The 14,767-nt window shown below is 44.1% G+C and overlaps 1 protein-coding gene across 2 annotated transcripts in view; it reads left to right on the plus strand.

Moving 5' to 3' along the window:
• Positions 1–7,162: 7,162 nt before the first annotated feature.
• The window catches only part of cad (carbamoyl-phosphate synthetase 2, aspartate transcarbamylase, and dihydroorotase), an 82,798-nt gene continuing 75,193 nt past the window's right edge, over positions 7,163–14,767 (plus strand). For both annotated transcript variants that reach the window (XM_052024727.1, XM_052024728.1), the window contains exon 1: positions 7,163–7,528. In XM_052024727.1, coding sequence (XP_051880687.1) covers positions 7,420–7,528 — 109 coding nt within the window. In that variant the 5' untranslated portion in view covers positions 7,163–7,419. The remainder of the gene's footprint in view (positions 7,529–14,767) is intronic.

Below are 14,767 nucleotides of genomic sequence, written 5' to 3' on the forward strand. Positions count from 1 at the left end.
CACCCTTTGCGTGAAGAAGCTGCCCCGCTGTCCCTTTTAAATCTCTTGCCTCTGATCTTAAACCTATGCCCTCTTGTTTTTAGCACCCCCTCCCTGGGAAAAAGACTATGTGCTTTCACCCAGTCAATGCCCCTCATTATCTTATGTACCTCTATGTGGTCACTCCTCAATCTCCTACACTCCAGGGAATAAAGTCCTAGTCTATGCAACCTCTCCTTGTAACTCAGGTCCCCAAGTCCAGGCAACATCTTGGTAAATCTTTTCTGAATTCTTTTGAGTTTAATAACATCTTTCCCATAATAGGGTGACCAAAACTGTGCACAATCCTCCAAGTGTGGCCTCACCAACATCCTATATAACTGCATCATAATTTCCCAACTTCTATACTCAATGCCCTGACTGACGAAGGCCAGTGTGCCAAATGCTTTCTTCATCACCCTATCTACCTGTGACGCTGCTTTCAGCGAACTATGCATTTGCACTCCTAGGTCGGTCCGTTCCATAATGCTCCCCAGGGCCCTACCATTCACTGTATAGGTCCTACCCTGGTTTGATCTCCCAAAATGTAATACCTCACATTTATCTGGATTGAAAGCCATTTGCCAATCCTCAGCCCACATACCTAGCTGATCAAAATCACCCTGTAATTTTTCATCATCTCCTACTCTATCTACAACACCAACTATTTTAGTATCATCCACAAACTTACTAACCATGCTCTGTACATTCATATCCAAATCATTTCTATAAATTACAAACAACAAAGGTCCCAACACCGACCCCTGTGACACATCACTAAACACAGGCCTCCAGTCTGAGGACAAACCTCGACCATCACCCTTTGCTTCCTACCACTGAGCCAATTATGAATCCAATCCACTTCCTCCCCCTGGATCCCATGCGATCTCACCTTCCAGACTAGCCTGCTATGAGGGACCTTGTCAAAGTCCACATAGACAACATCCACTGCCTTACCCGCACCTACCCTCTTGGTTACCTCCTCAAAGAACTCCAAGAGATTTGTCAGACACCACTTCCCACGCACAAAGCTGTGCTGACTGTCCCAAATCAGACCCTGTCTCGTCAAACATTGGTAGATCCTGTCACTCAGAATCCCTTACAGCAATTTACCCACCACGGATGTCAGACTCACTGGCCTGTAGTTTCCTGGCTTGTTTTTGCTACCCTTTTTAAACAATAGTACCACATTAGCCACTCTCCAGTCCTCCTGAACCTCACCTGTGGCCAGAGATGAAACAAACGTCCCTGCAAGGTCCTCCGCAATTTCTTCTCTAGTTTCCCACAAGGTCCGAGAATGCATCAGGTCAGGCCCTGGGGATTTATCCATCTTAATGCACTTCAAGGCCTCCAATACCTCCTTCCTGCCAATTCATATGTGGTCCAAGACAACACACTCATTTCCCCATTTCCTTAACTTCCATTGTTTTCTCCACAGTAAAAAATGAAGACTCTCCCTCCTCTCTTACCTGCACCTCTGTCACTCTTGTAGCTTCTGTATCCTGGAACACTGAGCTGCCAGCCCTGCCCTTCCCTCAGTCATGTTTCTGCTATGGCTATGATATCCCAGGATAAAATGTTGGCACAACATCATGGGCCAAAGGGCCTGTACTGTGCTATAATGTTCTATGTTCTAAATATTCATTAAAAGTCTCACCCATTTCCTTTGGTTCCACACACAATTGGCCATGCTGATCTTTAAGGGGACCTATTCTCTCCATAGCCACTCTTTTATCTTTAATATACCTACAGAATCTCTTGGGATTTTGCCTCACCTTGCCTGCCAGATCCTTCTCATATCCTCTTTTTGCCCTCTTAACTTCTCTCTTAAGCACACTCCTACACTTCTTGTAGGCATCAAGAGATTCACTGGTTCCCAATTGCTTACGTGCAGTGTATGCCTCCCTCTTTTTCTTAACTAGAGCCTCAATATCATTCATCAGCCAGGGTTCCCTCAACCTGCCCTTCACATGCAGGCCCTGAACTCTTGACATCACACTTTTAAAGGCCTCCCACTTGGCAGATGCTCCTTTCCCTGCAAACAATCTCACCCAATCGACCTCTGCAAGATTCCACCTTATGGTTCCAAAATTTGCTCTGCCCCAGTTCAGGACCTTAACCTGTGAACCAGTCATATCCTTCTCCATAACTATTTTAAAACTAATAGAATTATGGTCACTGGACACAAAGTTCTCACTGACAGACACTTCTGCCACTTGTCCTACCTCATTCCCCAGGAGGAGGAGGTCCAGTGTTGCATCCTTTCTAGTAATTCCTTCTATATATTTATCAAGGGAGCTTTCTTGGATACATTTCACAAATTCCACTCCGTTCAAGCCTTTCACACCATGGTTGGCCCAGTCAATATTAGGCAAGATAAAATCTCCCACTAATACTACCCTATTATGTTTACAACTAGCTGCAATCTCACCACATATCTGCTCCTCCAATTTCCGCTGACTATTGGGGGGCCTTTAATACAATCCCAGCAGAGTGACCATCCGCTTCTTGTTTCTAAGTTCTACCCATATGGCCTCACTGGATGATTCCCCCAAAAATATCCTCTCTAAGGACTGATGTTATGTCTTCTTTCATCAAAAAGGCAACTCCCCCTCCTCTCTCGCCTGCACCTCTGTCACTCTTGTAGCAGCTGTATCCTGGAATGTTGAGCTGCCAGTCCTGCCCTTCCCTCAGTCATGTTTCTGTTATGGCTATGATATCCCTGTTCCCAGAGCCAATCCACACCATAAGTTCATCCACCTTGTCTGTCAAGCCTCCTGCATTGAAATAAATGCAGTTTAAACCAATGGTCTTTCCTTTCCTTTTACTGTGCTCCTGTCTATCCTGATGACTAAATTTGATCTCATTTGATATCCCCCGACATTTCTCATCAGCCGCTCAGGGCCCCAACTCCCTGCCACTTCAGTTAAAACCCTCCCAAGTAGCACTAGTAAGTCTCGCAGCCCTGATATTGGTCCCCTTCCAGTTCAGGTGCAACCCATCTCTCTTGTACAGGTCACCCCTACCCTAGAAGAGATCTCAATGATCCAAGAACTTGAATCCCTGCCTCCTGCACCAGCTCCCCAGCCTCAAATTCATCTGAACTACCTTTCTGCTTCTACCCTGACTAGCATGTGGCACTGGAAGAAATCCAGAGATTACCACCCTCGAGATCCTTCTTTTTAGGTTCTCTCCTAATTCCCTATATTCACTGCACAGGACCTCATCCCTCTTTCTACCTATGTCATTGGTACCAACATACACCACAATCGTTGGCTGTTCACAGTCCCCCTTAAGAATGTTCTCCAGCCGCTCTGAGACATCCCTGACCCTGGAACCTGGGAGGCAACATACCATCCTGGCATCTCTTTTATGGCCACAGAATCTCCTGTCTGTCCCCCTAATTATTAAGTCTCCTATCACTACCACCCTGCCTGACTTCTCCTTACCCGCTGAGCCTCAGAGCCGGTCTCAGTGCCACCAACCTGGCTACTGCTGCTGTGCCCAGAAAGATTGATTCCCAACCTCCCCCCCAGCAGTATCAGTACCCAAAGGGGTATACTTGTTGCTGAGGGGAACGGCCACAGGGGGACCCTGCACTGTCTGTCTCTTCCCCTTACCTCTCCTAGTGGTCACCCAACTATCTGCAGCCTGCTCCTTAGGTGTGACCACCTCACTAAAGCTCTTGTCTATGATGCTCTCAGCATCCCAGACGATCCTGAGTATGTCGAACTCCAGCTCCAGTTCCTTAATGCGGTCAGCCAGGAGCTGCAGCTGGGCACACTTCCTACAGGTGTAGTCATCAGGGACACTAGCAGTCTCCCTGATCTCTTACATCCTGTAGGAGTCTTCCTGATCTCCCACATCTGAACTCCAGCACACTCTTTATTTCTACACTGCCATCTGGAACATGGTGACATACACAGCTGATAAGCCAACGTGGAAACTGCTAATTCTTCCACAGATGGTTGATCGAATGGGCAGGTGAGCACCAGGTGAGGTTATTCATTCCTTCCACTGTTTATGCAGGGCCAATGCAATATCATCCAAATGTTCCTTCTCTGATTTGAACAGACATGAGATAGGGATTCCTCAGAGTCAGTAGGGATGTTGCATTTTTTTAAGGTGGCTTTGAGCACATTGTTGAATTCTTTCTTCTGTTTGCCCATTAATCACTTCCTCTAACAGAGTGTCTCTTATGGGAGTCTGGTTTCAGGCATGGAAAACATGTAGTGTGCCCAATAGAGCTGACTGAGTGTAACAAGAGCCACAATGCTGGGGATGCTGGTTTGGGAGAGGACATTGCTTATCCTTCCAGTGGCACAAGTCAGTGGCCTGATGGATTACCGTACACTTGACTGGATGAATGTTGCTCCCTCGAATGTTAATCTCTCGAGAATAAAAACAGAAAATGCTGGAAATACTCAGCAGGCTGCATCTACGGGAAGAGAAACAGAATTAATGTTTCAGGTCAAACATCCTTTGTCAGAACTGTCAGAACTTAAGTCAAAACTTTCAGGAAACTCAACAGCATCCAGGGCAAAGAGCCCATGTGGTTGGGATCCCATCCACTATCTAAACATTCACTTTATCCACCATTGGTGCACAGCGTCTGCAGTGTGTATCATCCAGAAAAACTACTGCATTTACTCTTCCAGGCTACACTGACAGCACTTCCCAAATCCATGATCTACACCAGGAAGAAAGACAAGGGCAGCAGCCTGAGGGAACACCACTACCTTCGAGATCCTTTCCAAGTCACAAACCATGTGATCTGGGAATATGATCCATCCTGAAGAAGGGTCCTGACCCAAAACGTTGACCGCCTGCTTTTCTCCATGGATGCTGCCTGGCCTGTTGAGTTCTTCCAGTATCATCTTGTCACCAACCCCTCATTGTCACTAAATTCTTAATCCTGGAACTCCCTAACCGACATTTCAATGGGAGCATTTTCAATGGAATGATTGCAACAGTTCAAGAAGGGGGCTCACCACTACTTCTACAGGCAATAAATGCTGGCCTTACCAGTGCCACCTGGAACATTAAAAATGAATAATGTAAAAAAAAATTGACCTCAATGGGAAAAGTAGTCAAGGTACTCATATGTGGCTGTGTTTCAGGTTATGGGAGATGACATATTTCAGAGAATAAAGAATGCAGTTTGTGTGATAGCAGAGTTTCAGGGGAAGTAAGATGAATAAAATTTGTCAATTCAGTAAGTAAATACGAACAGTGAGTTTGAGAATTACACTGGAAATGAATTTTGGACTACTATTAACATCTGAAAAGTACTAGGTAAAACAGAAATCTCACCAAATAATAAGGTGCACCCAGAAGTGTGCACCAAGTTACACCAGTTTGGGTTAAGCCAGTTTTTGACATCACAATGCTACTTTCTTTGAAATTGTGGTCTTAAAAGTTTTAAAAATTTCTTAAATATTTCCAGCTGATAGAATCATAAGAAGGGTATTTGGCCTATCATGTCCAGTTGGAAAAGGGTTATGCGTTCCAGCACTTGATCTACAGCGTTGCAGGTTATAGCTCGTAAACACCCATCAAAGTACATTTTAAAAGTGACGAGAATTTCTGTCTCCACCACCCTTTCAGGCAGTGGGTTCCTGACCCCTATCACCCTCTGGGTGAAAAAATTTGGAGAGCGCTTGACAGGGTAACTACAGGAAGGATGTTTCCCTTGGCTGAGGAGGTTACAGTCTCAAAATGAGGGGGAGGCCATTTAGTGTTGAAATGAGGAGGGTTTTTTAAATTCAAAATGAGAATCAGGTTTATTATCATCGATTTATAATGTTGAGGAATTTGTTGTTTTGTGACAGCAGTACAGTGCAAAGACATAAGATTACAATAAATTACAAAATAAATAAAGTGTAAAAAAAGAATAATGAGGTAGTGTTCACAGACCATTCAGAAATCTGATGGCAAGGGGAAGAAGCTGTTTCTAAATTATTGAGTGTGGGTCTTCAGGCTCCTGTACCTCCTCCCTGATGGTAGTAATGAGAAGAGGGCATGTCCCAGATGGTGAGAGTCCTTAGTGATGGATGCTGCCGTCTTGAGGCACAGCATCTTGAAAATGTCCTCGATGACGGGGAGGGTTGTGCCCATGATGGAGCTGGCTGAGTCTACAACCCTCTGCAGCCTCTTGCGATCCTGTGCGTTAGAGCCTCCATACCAGGCTGGGATGCAAACAGTCAGAATGCTCTCCACTGTACATCTATAGAAATTTGCAAAGTCTTTGGTTACATAGCAAACCTCCTCAAACTTTTAACGAAGTGGAGCCGTTGGCGTGCCTCCTTTGTGAATGCATCAGTGTATTGGGCCCAGGATAGATCCTCTGAGATGTTGATGCCCAGGAACTTGAAGCTGCTCACTCTTTCCACTGCTGATCCCTCAATGAGAACTGGTGTGTGTTCTCCTGACTTCCCTTCCTGAAGTCCACAATCAATTCCTTGGTCCTGCTGACATTGAGTGCGGGGTTGTTGTAGGGTCATCTCTCAACCAACCTATTTATCTCACTCCTGTATGCCACCTCATCGCCGTCTGAGATTCTACCTACAACATTGGTGTCATAGGCGAATTTATAGATGGCGTTTGAGCCTTTGGAATTCTCTCCCCTGTAGAGGCTGTGGCGACTCAGTCATTGATTTGGAGGAACCAAGTTATAGGGCAGGAAAATGGTGTTGAGGAAGAAGGTCGGCCATGACCTTGTTGAATGGAGGAGTAGGCTCAAGGGATCAGAAGGCCTGCTCCTTTTCCTTATGTTAAATTGTTTAGAGTATTTCTTTGCAATTTTATACAAGGAGGAAAATATGTCTCAATATAAATATCAAGTTTCTCACTCCCTGACAAACCTCCTTGTAGATCCTTCTTCTGATCCCTTGACTGAGGCAAGGAAGAATAATTATATCGCTCAATACTGTTACACTTCGCCTAAGCTTTCTCGAACAAATTAAAACGTCAGAAATATTAAATTCCTCCTTCAATGAGCACGATGCCCAAAACCTTTTAACTAAATAACCCTACATTCTGTTCAACCCTCATCCCTGCGATCATGCCCCTCATGCAGATTCACCTATTGAAGTAATGACGGGTACGTCATTTCCTTCGCTGAGCGATAGGGGACAGAGGTTTTCTGTGGTGCTTTGCTCTCGGTTAACGTAGATGGGGAGGAGTGCTGTTTGGACGTCAGATTTTTGGAGGGTGCTGGAGTTGGTTGCACTGAAGTAGAGAGTAGTTGGCGATCGGCGGGTTTGATTGACGGCAGCTTCCGAGCTATCCTTTGTCTGAGGTGGAAGCTTGTGTTGCATTTGGGACTCACGTGGTGGGCCCGGGCCGGCGCGGGCGGCAGGAACAGGGGCAGGAAGAAAGTTGCACGCTGCCAGGCTGCAGATGCCAGCCGAGATTGCTGTTGAGGAAATGGCCCGGCTTTATTTGGATGACGGCTCTTCTTTTGAAGGCAGGCTTTTCGGCGCAAATGCCGGCGTCTCTGGCGAAGTGGGTAAGTTTAGTCAGAGCTGGGGCTTCTCATCCACGAGCGCCCACTCCAGCAACGTGGAGGAGTTGAATCGCCCTGCACCAGACCAGGTTAAGCGTTAAGGTTTCAATGATATCTCGGTGCGCATGGGATTTCAGGCCATAGTTTAGCTTTAAAAGAGTTTTAGCTGTGATTTGTTCTATAGCGTCAGTCAATTAAAATGTTTTGAGGCTGCAATTATGTGTAAGGATGGGTGTGCATCTTTTTGAAATGTATTGCTGCTGTTTTGGGAAAGGCCACGTGTGAAGCGATAAGACGTTTTTATTAGTTACTTCTGTGTACACTTCATGTTTTCACTTCTGATTTAAGATTTGTGCATCATCGAAGTGATGCATCAGCATTTTTCTTTAACCCCCACAAGTCTAATGAAACAAGGCACTAACACGTAAAAGTAATTTCAACCGGGGCTTCAGGGGGCAGATTATTGGATTGTAGCTTTCTAGTTGGTTTGATTCTCCTTTGAACTTTGACCTTTCTGTGCAAAAATGGAAAATAATTACATTGTTTTCAGTTGAAAACTGAAGTGTTTTTGTAGGGGATTCTAACGCTTGTCTGAACATAACTGCTGAAAGAACAGAGATATCCAAACCTAATTTACTTCTAGCAGACAAACCTTAGTTTTGAGGTCCAATTTACAAGAGAGAGAAAAAAATCTGGTGATCTGATGATTCTTGGCAAGTTTACAGTCTGTGTGGAATTGCGGGATAGTCGTACAGCACGAAACCAGGCCCTTCGGCCCAACCAGTCCATGCTGACCGAGGTGCCCCATCTAAGCTAGTCCCATTTGCCAGCATTTGGCCCATAACCTTCTAAACCTTTCCAATCCATGTACCTGGCCAACTGTCTTTTAAAAGTTATTGTACCTGCCTCAACCACTTCCTCTGGCAGCTGATTCCACATTGTTTTTTTTAAAAATTGCCCCTCAAGTTCCTCTTAAATTTTTTGCCTCACACCTTAAACCTATGCCTTCCAGTTCTTGATACCCCAGCTCTGGGGGGGGGAGGAGAAGACCTGAGTGTATTCACCCTATCTATGCCCCTCATGATCTTATACACCTTTATAAGATTATCTCTCAGTCTCCTACGCTCTGTCCTAAACTGTCCACACTCTCCCTTTAACTCCGTCCCTCAAGTTCTAGTAGCATCCTTTTAAATGTTTTCTGCACTCTTTCCAGTTTAATGACATCTTTCCTATAGCAGGGTGACCAAAACTGAACACAATACTCCAAGTGTGGCCTCACCAGTGTCCTGCACAACTGCACGTGACCGCCCAATTTTTATACTCAATGCTCTGACTTATGAAGGCCAGTGTGCCATGAGCTGCCTTTACCGCCCTGTCTACCTGTGACTCCACTTTCAGTGAGACTTGTACTCCAAGGTCCCCCTGTTCTACAACACTCCCCAGGACCCTGCCGTTCACTCTGAAAGTCCTACCTGGAATTGTCTTTCCAAATGCAACACCTCACACTTATCCGAATTAAACTCCATTTGCCATTCCTTGCGCACTTACCCAGCTGATCAAGATCCCCCTGTAATTTTTGATCATTGTCTGCTATACCACCTATTTTAGTGTCATCTGCAGACTGACTAACCATGCTTTGTACATTCTTATCCAAATAGTTGATATATATGACAAACAACAATGGGTCCGGCACTGACCCCTGAGGCACACCACTAGTCACAGGCCTCCAGTCTGAGAAACAACCTTCCACCATCACCTTCTGCTTTCTACCATCAAGCCAATTGTGTATCCAATGAGCTGGTTGTCTCTGGATCCCCTGCACTCTAGCCTTTCAGAGCAGTCTACCATGTGGAACCTTATCAAAGGCCTTACTGAAGTCCATATAAACGACATTTACCGCCCTGCCCTCATCAACTTTCTTAGTCACCTCATCAAAAAAAACTCAATCAAGTTCGTAATGTGATCTCCCATGCACACAGCCATGCTGACTACCCCTAGTTAACCCCTGTCTTTCTAGATATACATAAATCTTATCCCTCAGAATCCTCTCCAGTAACTTACCTACCGCAGATGTTAGACTTGCTGGCCGATAGTTCTCAGGTTTTTCTGTGCCACTGTTCTTAAATAAAGGCACAACATTTGCTACCCTCCAGTCTATCGGCACCTCACCCATGTCTAACGATGATGCAATTATCTCAGCCAGGGCTCCCGCAATTTCTTCTCCGGCCTCCCATTCTTGGATATACCTGGTCAGGCCCTGGAGATTTGTCTGCCTTCATACCTTTTAAGACATCCAGCACCACTTCCACTGGAATGCAGACTATCCCTAAGCCCTCCCCATTTACTTTTCATAGTTCTGAAGTCTTCAGGTCTTTCTCCTCGGTAGAAACAGAGGAGAAATATTCATTAAGGACCTTGCCCATCTCCTGCGGATCTACACAAAGGTGTCCTCTTTGGACTTTGAAGGGCCCTATTCTCTCTGTAGTTACTCTTCTTCTCTTAATATACTTAAAATCTCTTCAGATGTTCCTTAATCTTCTCTGCCAAAGTTATCCCATGACCCCTTTTTGCCCTTCTGATTTCCTTCTTGAGTACACTTCTGCATCCCCTATACTCGTCCAGGGATTCACTTGATCCAGTTGCCTGTTCCTGACCCATGCCGCCTCCTTTTTCCTGGCCAGGGCCTCAATATCCCTCGTCATCCAGGGTTCCCTACTCCTACCAGCCTTGTCCTTCATTCTAGTAGGGCCTAGATGTGCACCAGGGTAGTCTTAACTTCATATGTGGATTGGTGACAGGAATTCCCACTTTACTTTTGAATCTTAGGGTTTCAGCTCTCATACTGGTTTGGAAATAAATTACTGGTCCTTCATTACTCAGTCTAAATCCTGGAACTACCAAACAGCATTCACGAAGGACTGAGTGGTTCAAGGCAGCAGCTTGCCACAATCTGCTCCAGGGCAATTAAGGATAAACATAATTGCCAGTGACTCCCAGATCGCAAAAAATTAGTTTTTTTAAAAATTCAGTGTCAACGTTTTGGGAGGTGGGGGTACTGGTTTTGTCAGTATTGTCAGGGTGAGTCATTTTTCCAGATGAGTAGACCAGTGCTCTGGCTGGTCTATTTGTGAGCAAGTGAATGTTCTGACCAGTTTGAAGGAGGAAACAGTGGCTAAGCACCTTGCTTTACTGTTTTCTGTTTTCCCCTCCAAACTTTGTACTGAACTGCTTCAGAGCCAGTGAAAAGCAGTAAGATCGGATATTTATTTATTAGTCACATGTTCATTGAAACACAATGAAATGCGTCTTATTGCGTTACTGAAAATGTGCTGGGGGCAGCTCGCAAGTGTCGCCACTCTTCTGGCGCCAACATAGCATGCCCACAGCTCCTAACCTGCATGTTTTTGGAATGTGGAAGGAAACTGGAGCACCCAAAGGAAACCCACACAGACACACAGGGAGAATGTACAACCTCCTTACAGACAGTGGCTGGAATTGAACCCAGGTCACTGGCACCGTAATAGCATTTCTTCACCTATTGCGTAGATAGAGATTTTGCAGGATTTGTAGCTGGAAGATATCTGGAATATGGTGGGCAGACTATATTCCCTGACATCATACTTTTGAAATACACACACCTATTCTAAATTCTATTTCTGCAAGAAATTACCAGGTAGACAGAGGAAACAATTCAAGGATATTCCCAAAGCCTTGGAAAGAAAATGACATTCCCACAGCCTCAACAGAATCCCTATCTGGTGACCAATCAAAATGGAGTATTTGGGATGGCATTGTGACTTTTGTGATTGTCAGAATCATGTAGAAATCCAGACCAAACTGCCAAATGAGCTCATCCCCTCCCAAACTATGCACCCGACTGCCTTGTCAAGCATGTCCTGCATAACCTGTGGCAGAGGTATCCCACATTGATCTCATTAGTCGGAATTCACAGAAGATAATCATCCACAGTTGTAAAGAACATCGCAAAGGAGGAGGTGAAATAATTCTGCACTATAAAGTGTGCCAGAGCAGCAAAGTACCAAAGTTAAAAGGATAGATTCTGCACCATTTATCACATCAAATGATGGAGAAACATTTTGATTTTTCTACATAGAGTGAAATACAGAGGTTGTTGTTTGATAATGCTCGCCCCCCCCCCCCCCCCCCCCCCCCAAAATTGGACTTTGCATAGCACGGTAAAGAACAGTGTTGTTATCTGTTCAGTTTTTCAAGAGTAGAGCAGACATTAAAGTTGGTGGGCAATGTAAATATATCTACCAAATGGGAGAATGCTGAAAACAGTAGTGTGGAGTTCTGACTGAAAGAAATGGAATGGATAATAGAGTAATGACTTAGGTCGTACAGCCTGATAGGGTAGCGGATACTGAGTCATTAGTGTACTGTTTGTCTTCACCCTATCACTGACATTCCCTTTGTTCTCCCCACCCCTTCCCTCATCTCTGCAAATGGGCATCCTTTTGATTGCACCAAAAAATTCTCCCAATACTGTAACTGCAGCCACAGAGGCTGGGAGAATGCTGAAACTCTCAAGCAATTTCAGATGAAAATACCAACCATCAGGTACCCATCTACACACATCCCATTTACCAGTGTTTAGTAAGGAGTTGTGTCTGATTTGGTAATTCGAATGCTCATAATGTTGTGAGTGCACCTGCTTTCACCACCCATTCAGCCAGTGTCCTGCAGATTGTAATCACTCTGGTGGGAAAACTTCTTCCTCTGAACCCTTCTAAAAGTTCTTCCTTGGATCTCTTCTAAACCTCTTCTCCTTTACCTTCAATCTATCTCCTCTTTTTTTGATATCTCTGTTATGGGGAAAAATTTCCTACTCTCTACCCCATCTATGCCCCTCATAATTTTATATACCTATATCGTACACTGTTGCCCTCATCCACTCCGAGGAAAACAAACCTAGCCAATCCAGTGTCTCCTTGTAGGTGTAACCCTCCATCCCAGGCAGCATCCTGGTGAATCTCCTCTGTACCCTTTCCAGTGCAATCCCATCCTTCCAGATCTGCACACAGTACTCCAGCTTTGGCCTAACTAATGTTTTATAAAGTTGTACTGTTATCACCTGTTCTTGTATTCTATTTCCTGACTAATGAAGGCTAGTGCAGGCATGATCTTCACCACCTTCTGTACGTCTGCTGCCATCTTCAGGGATCCTTGGACTTGTACACCAAGGTCCTTCTGTTCCCCTGGGGCCTTATCATTCACTGTATGTTCTACTTTTATTTGTCCTCCCAAAATTCATTGTCTGGCACAACGGGATTAAATACTCTTTGCCATTGCTCAGTCCATTTTACCAACTGATCAATATTTTCCTGTAACATTGGACTATCCTGCTCACTATTAACACCACCAATTTTAGTGTCATTTGCAAACTTACTAATCGTACTTCCTACACTCATATCTAGATTATTAATGGATATGATAGGATAAGGGGGCCAGTATCGATCCAGTTGTACACCACTGGTAAAAGGCTTCCAATAACAAAAACAGCCCTCCACCATCACCTTCTACCTCCTATCGCCAAGGCAATTTTGCCAATTTACCTTGGATCTCATGGGCTTTAATGTTTTGGACCACTGTCTCAATGTGGGACCTTCTCAAAAGCCATGCTGATGTCCATGTGCACTGCCCTCATCGACACATTTTGTTACTACTTTTGCAAAATTCAATCAAATTTGTCTGACAGGTTCTCTCCTAACTTCTTTATTTGTATACACTCTGCAGCTTTAAACTTAATGGTCCAAAGACTGAAAAAGAGATGCTCTTGGGTGTGCTGAAAATGATTTTAACAACAGCATTTAAGTGGCTTGAAAATTGCCAGGGCATTTTGTAATTGTATTAATAGCAAGACTGACAGCAACTTCAGATTGCACAGTTAATCAATCTGGAAGTTGCTATCACTCATGCATTTCTTTTCCTGAGGCTTTAGTGTTGATCATTTGAAATTACAATGAATCAGTAATTTCTGCTTTTTGTACACTGCTCTTGCAAACACGAAATATAATGCAAACGAATATAGAACATAGCGCAGCATGGGAACAGGCCCTTTGGCCCACCATGTCTGTGCAGACTATGATGCCAATCTAAGCAGTCCCATCTACCTACAATTAGACTGCATCCCTCTATTCTCTGCCTGCTCATGTGTCTGTTGAAATGCCTCAAATATTGCTATCTGCTACCACCACCCCGGCAGCATGTTCTAGGCACCTGCCACTCTTTGTGTAAAACATAAATTTGCCTTGCAAATCTTCTTTAAGCTTCCTTCCCCCTCCAACTTTAAATCTATGTCCTGTAGTATTTGACATTTCCACTCTGAGATAAAGACTCTTGACTATCTATCCTATCTAAGCCTCTCATAACATTATGAACTTCTATCAGCTCGGCGTTCAGCCTCTGCCATTCTAGAAAAAAATATCCAAGTTTGTCCAACCTCTCCTCATGTCTAATTCATCTTCCAGGCAATATCCTTGTGAACCTCTTCTGCATCCTCTCCAAAGTCTCTGCATTCCTTTCTGTAGTGTGGTAACCAGAACTACACACAATGCTCCAAATGTGGCCTATCTAAAGTTTTATATTAGCTGCAACATAACTTGCATGCCAGTGCCATGACCAATGAAAGCAAGCATTCCATACACCTTCTTTAACATTCTATCTATTCATGTTGCTACTTCCAGGGAGCTATGGACCTATATACCAAGATCCTTCTGTACATCAATACTCCTAAGGGCAATGCCATCTTCTATATACTTTCCTTTTGCATTTGATCTCCCAAAATGGAACACCTCACACTTGTCCTGATTAAACTCCATTTACCATTTCTCTGCCCAAATTTCTAACTGATCTACATCCTGCCATATCCTTTGACAACCTTCCTTACTATCCACAACTCCATCAATTTTTATGTTGTCTGCAAACTTGTTAATCAGATCACTTGCATTTTAATTCAAATCGTTTATATAACAAGAGGTCCCAGCACTGATCCTTGCATAACACCATTGGTCATAGATCCCCAGTCAGAGAAACACCCCACCACTGCTACTTTCTGTTTTGGCAATGTAAAGTCTTGTTTATTTCAGTGTAATTTTGTTTTTAATGGTGCATAGTTATTGTTGCTAAACAGTCTCCTCGAATCTAGACAACTAATTTTATGCATGAAGTCTTATTCCCTCAGAAGATTTTTTTGAATTTTGGATATTTCTAAATAAATAT

The sequence above is a fragment of the Pristis pectinata genome, chromosome 10 (assembly GCF_009764475.1).
Source record: "Pristis pectinata isolate sPriPec2 chromosome 10, sPriPec2.1.pri, whole genome shotgun sequence".
Lineage (NCBI taxonomy): Eukaryota > Metazoa > Chordata > Chondrichthyes > Rhinopristiformes > Pristidae > Pristis > Pristis pectinata.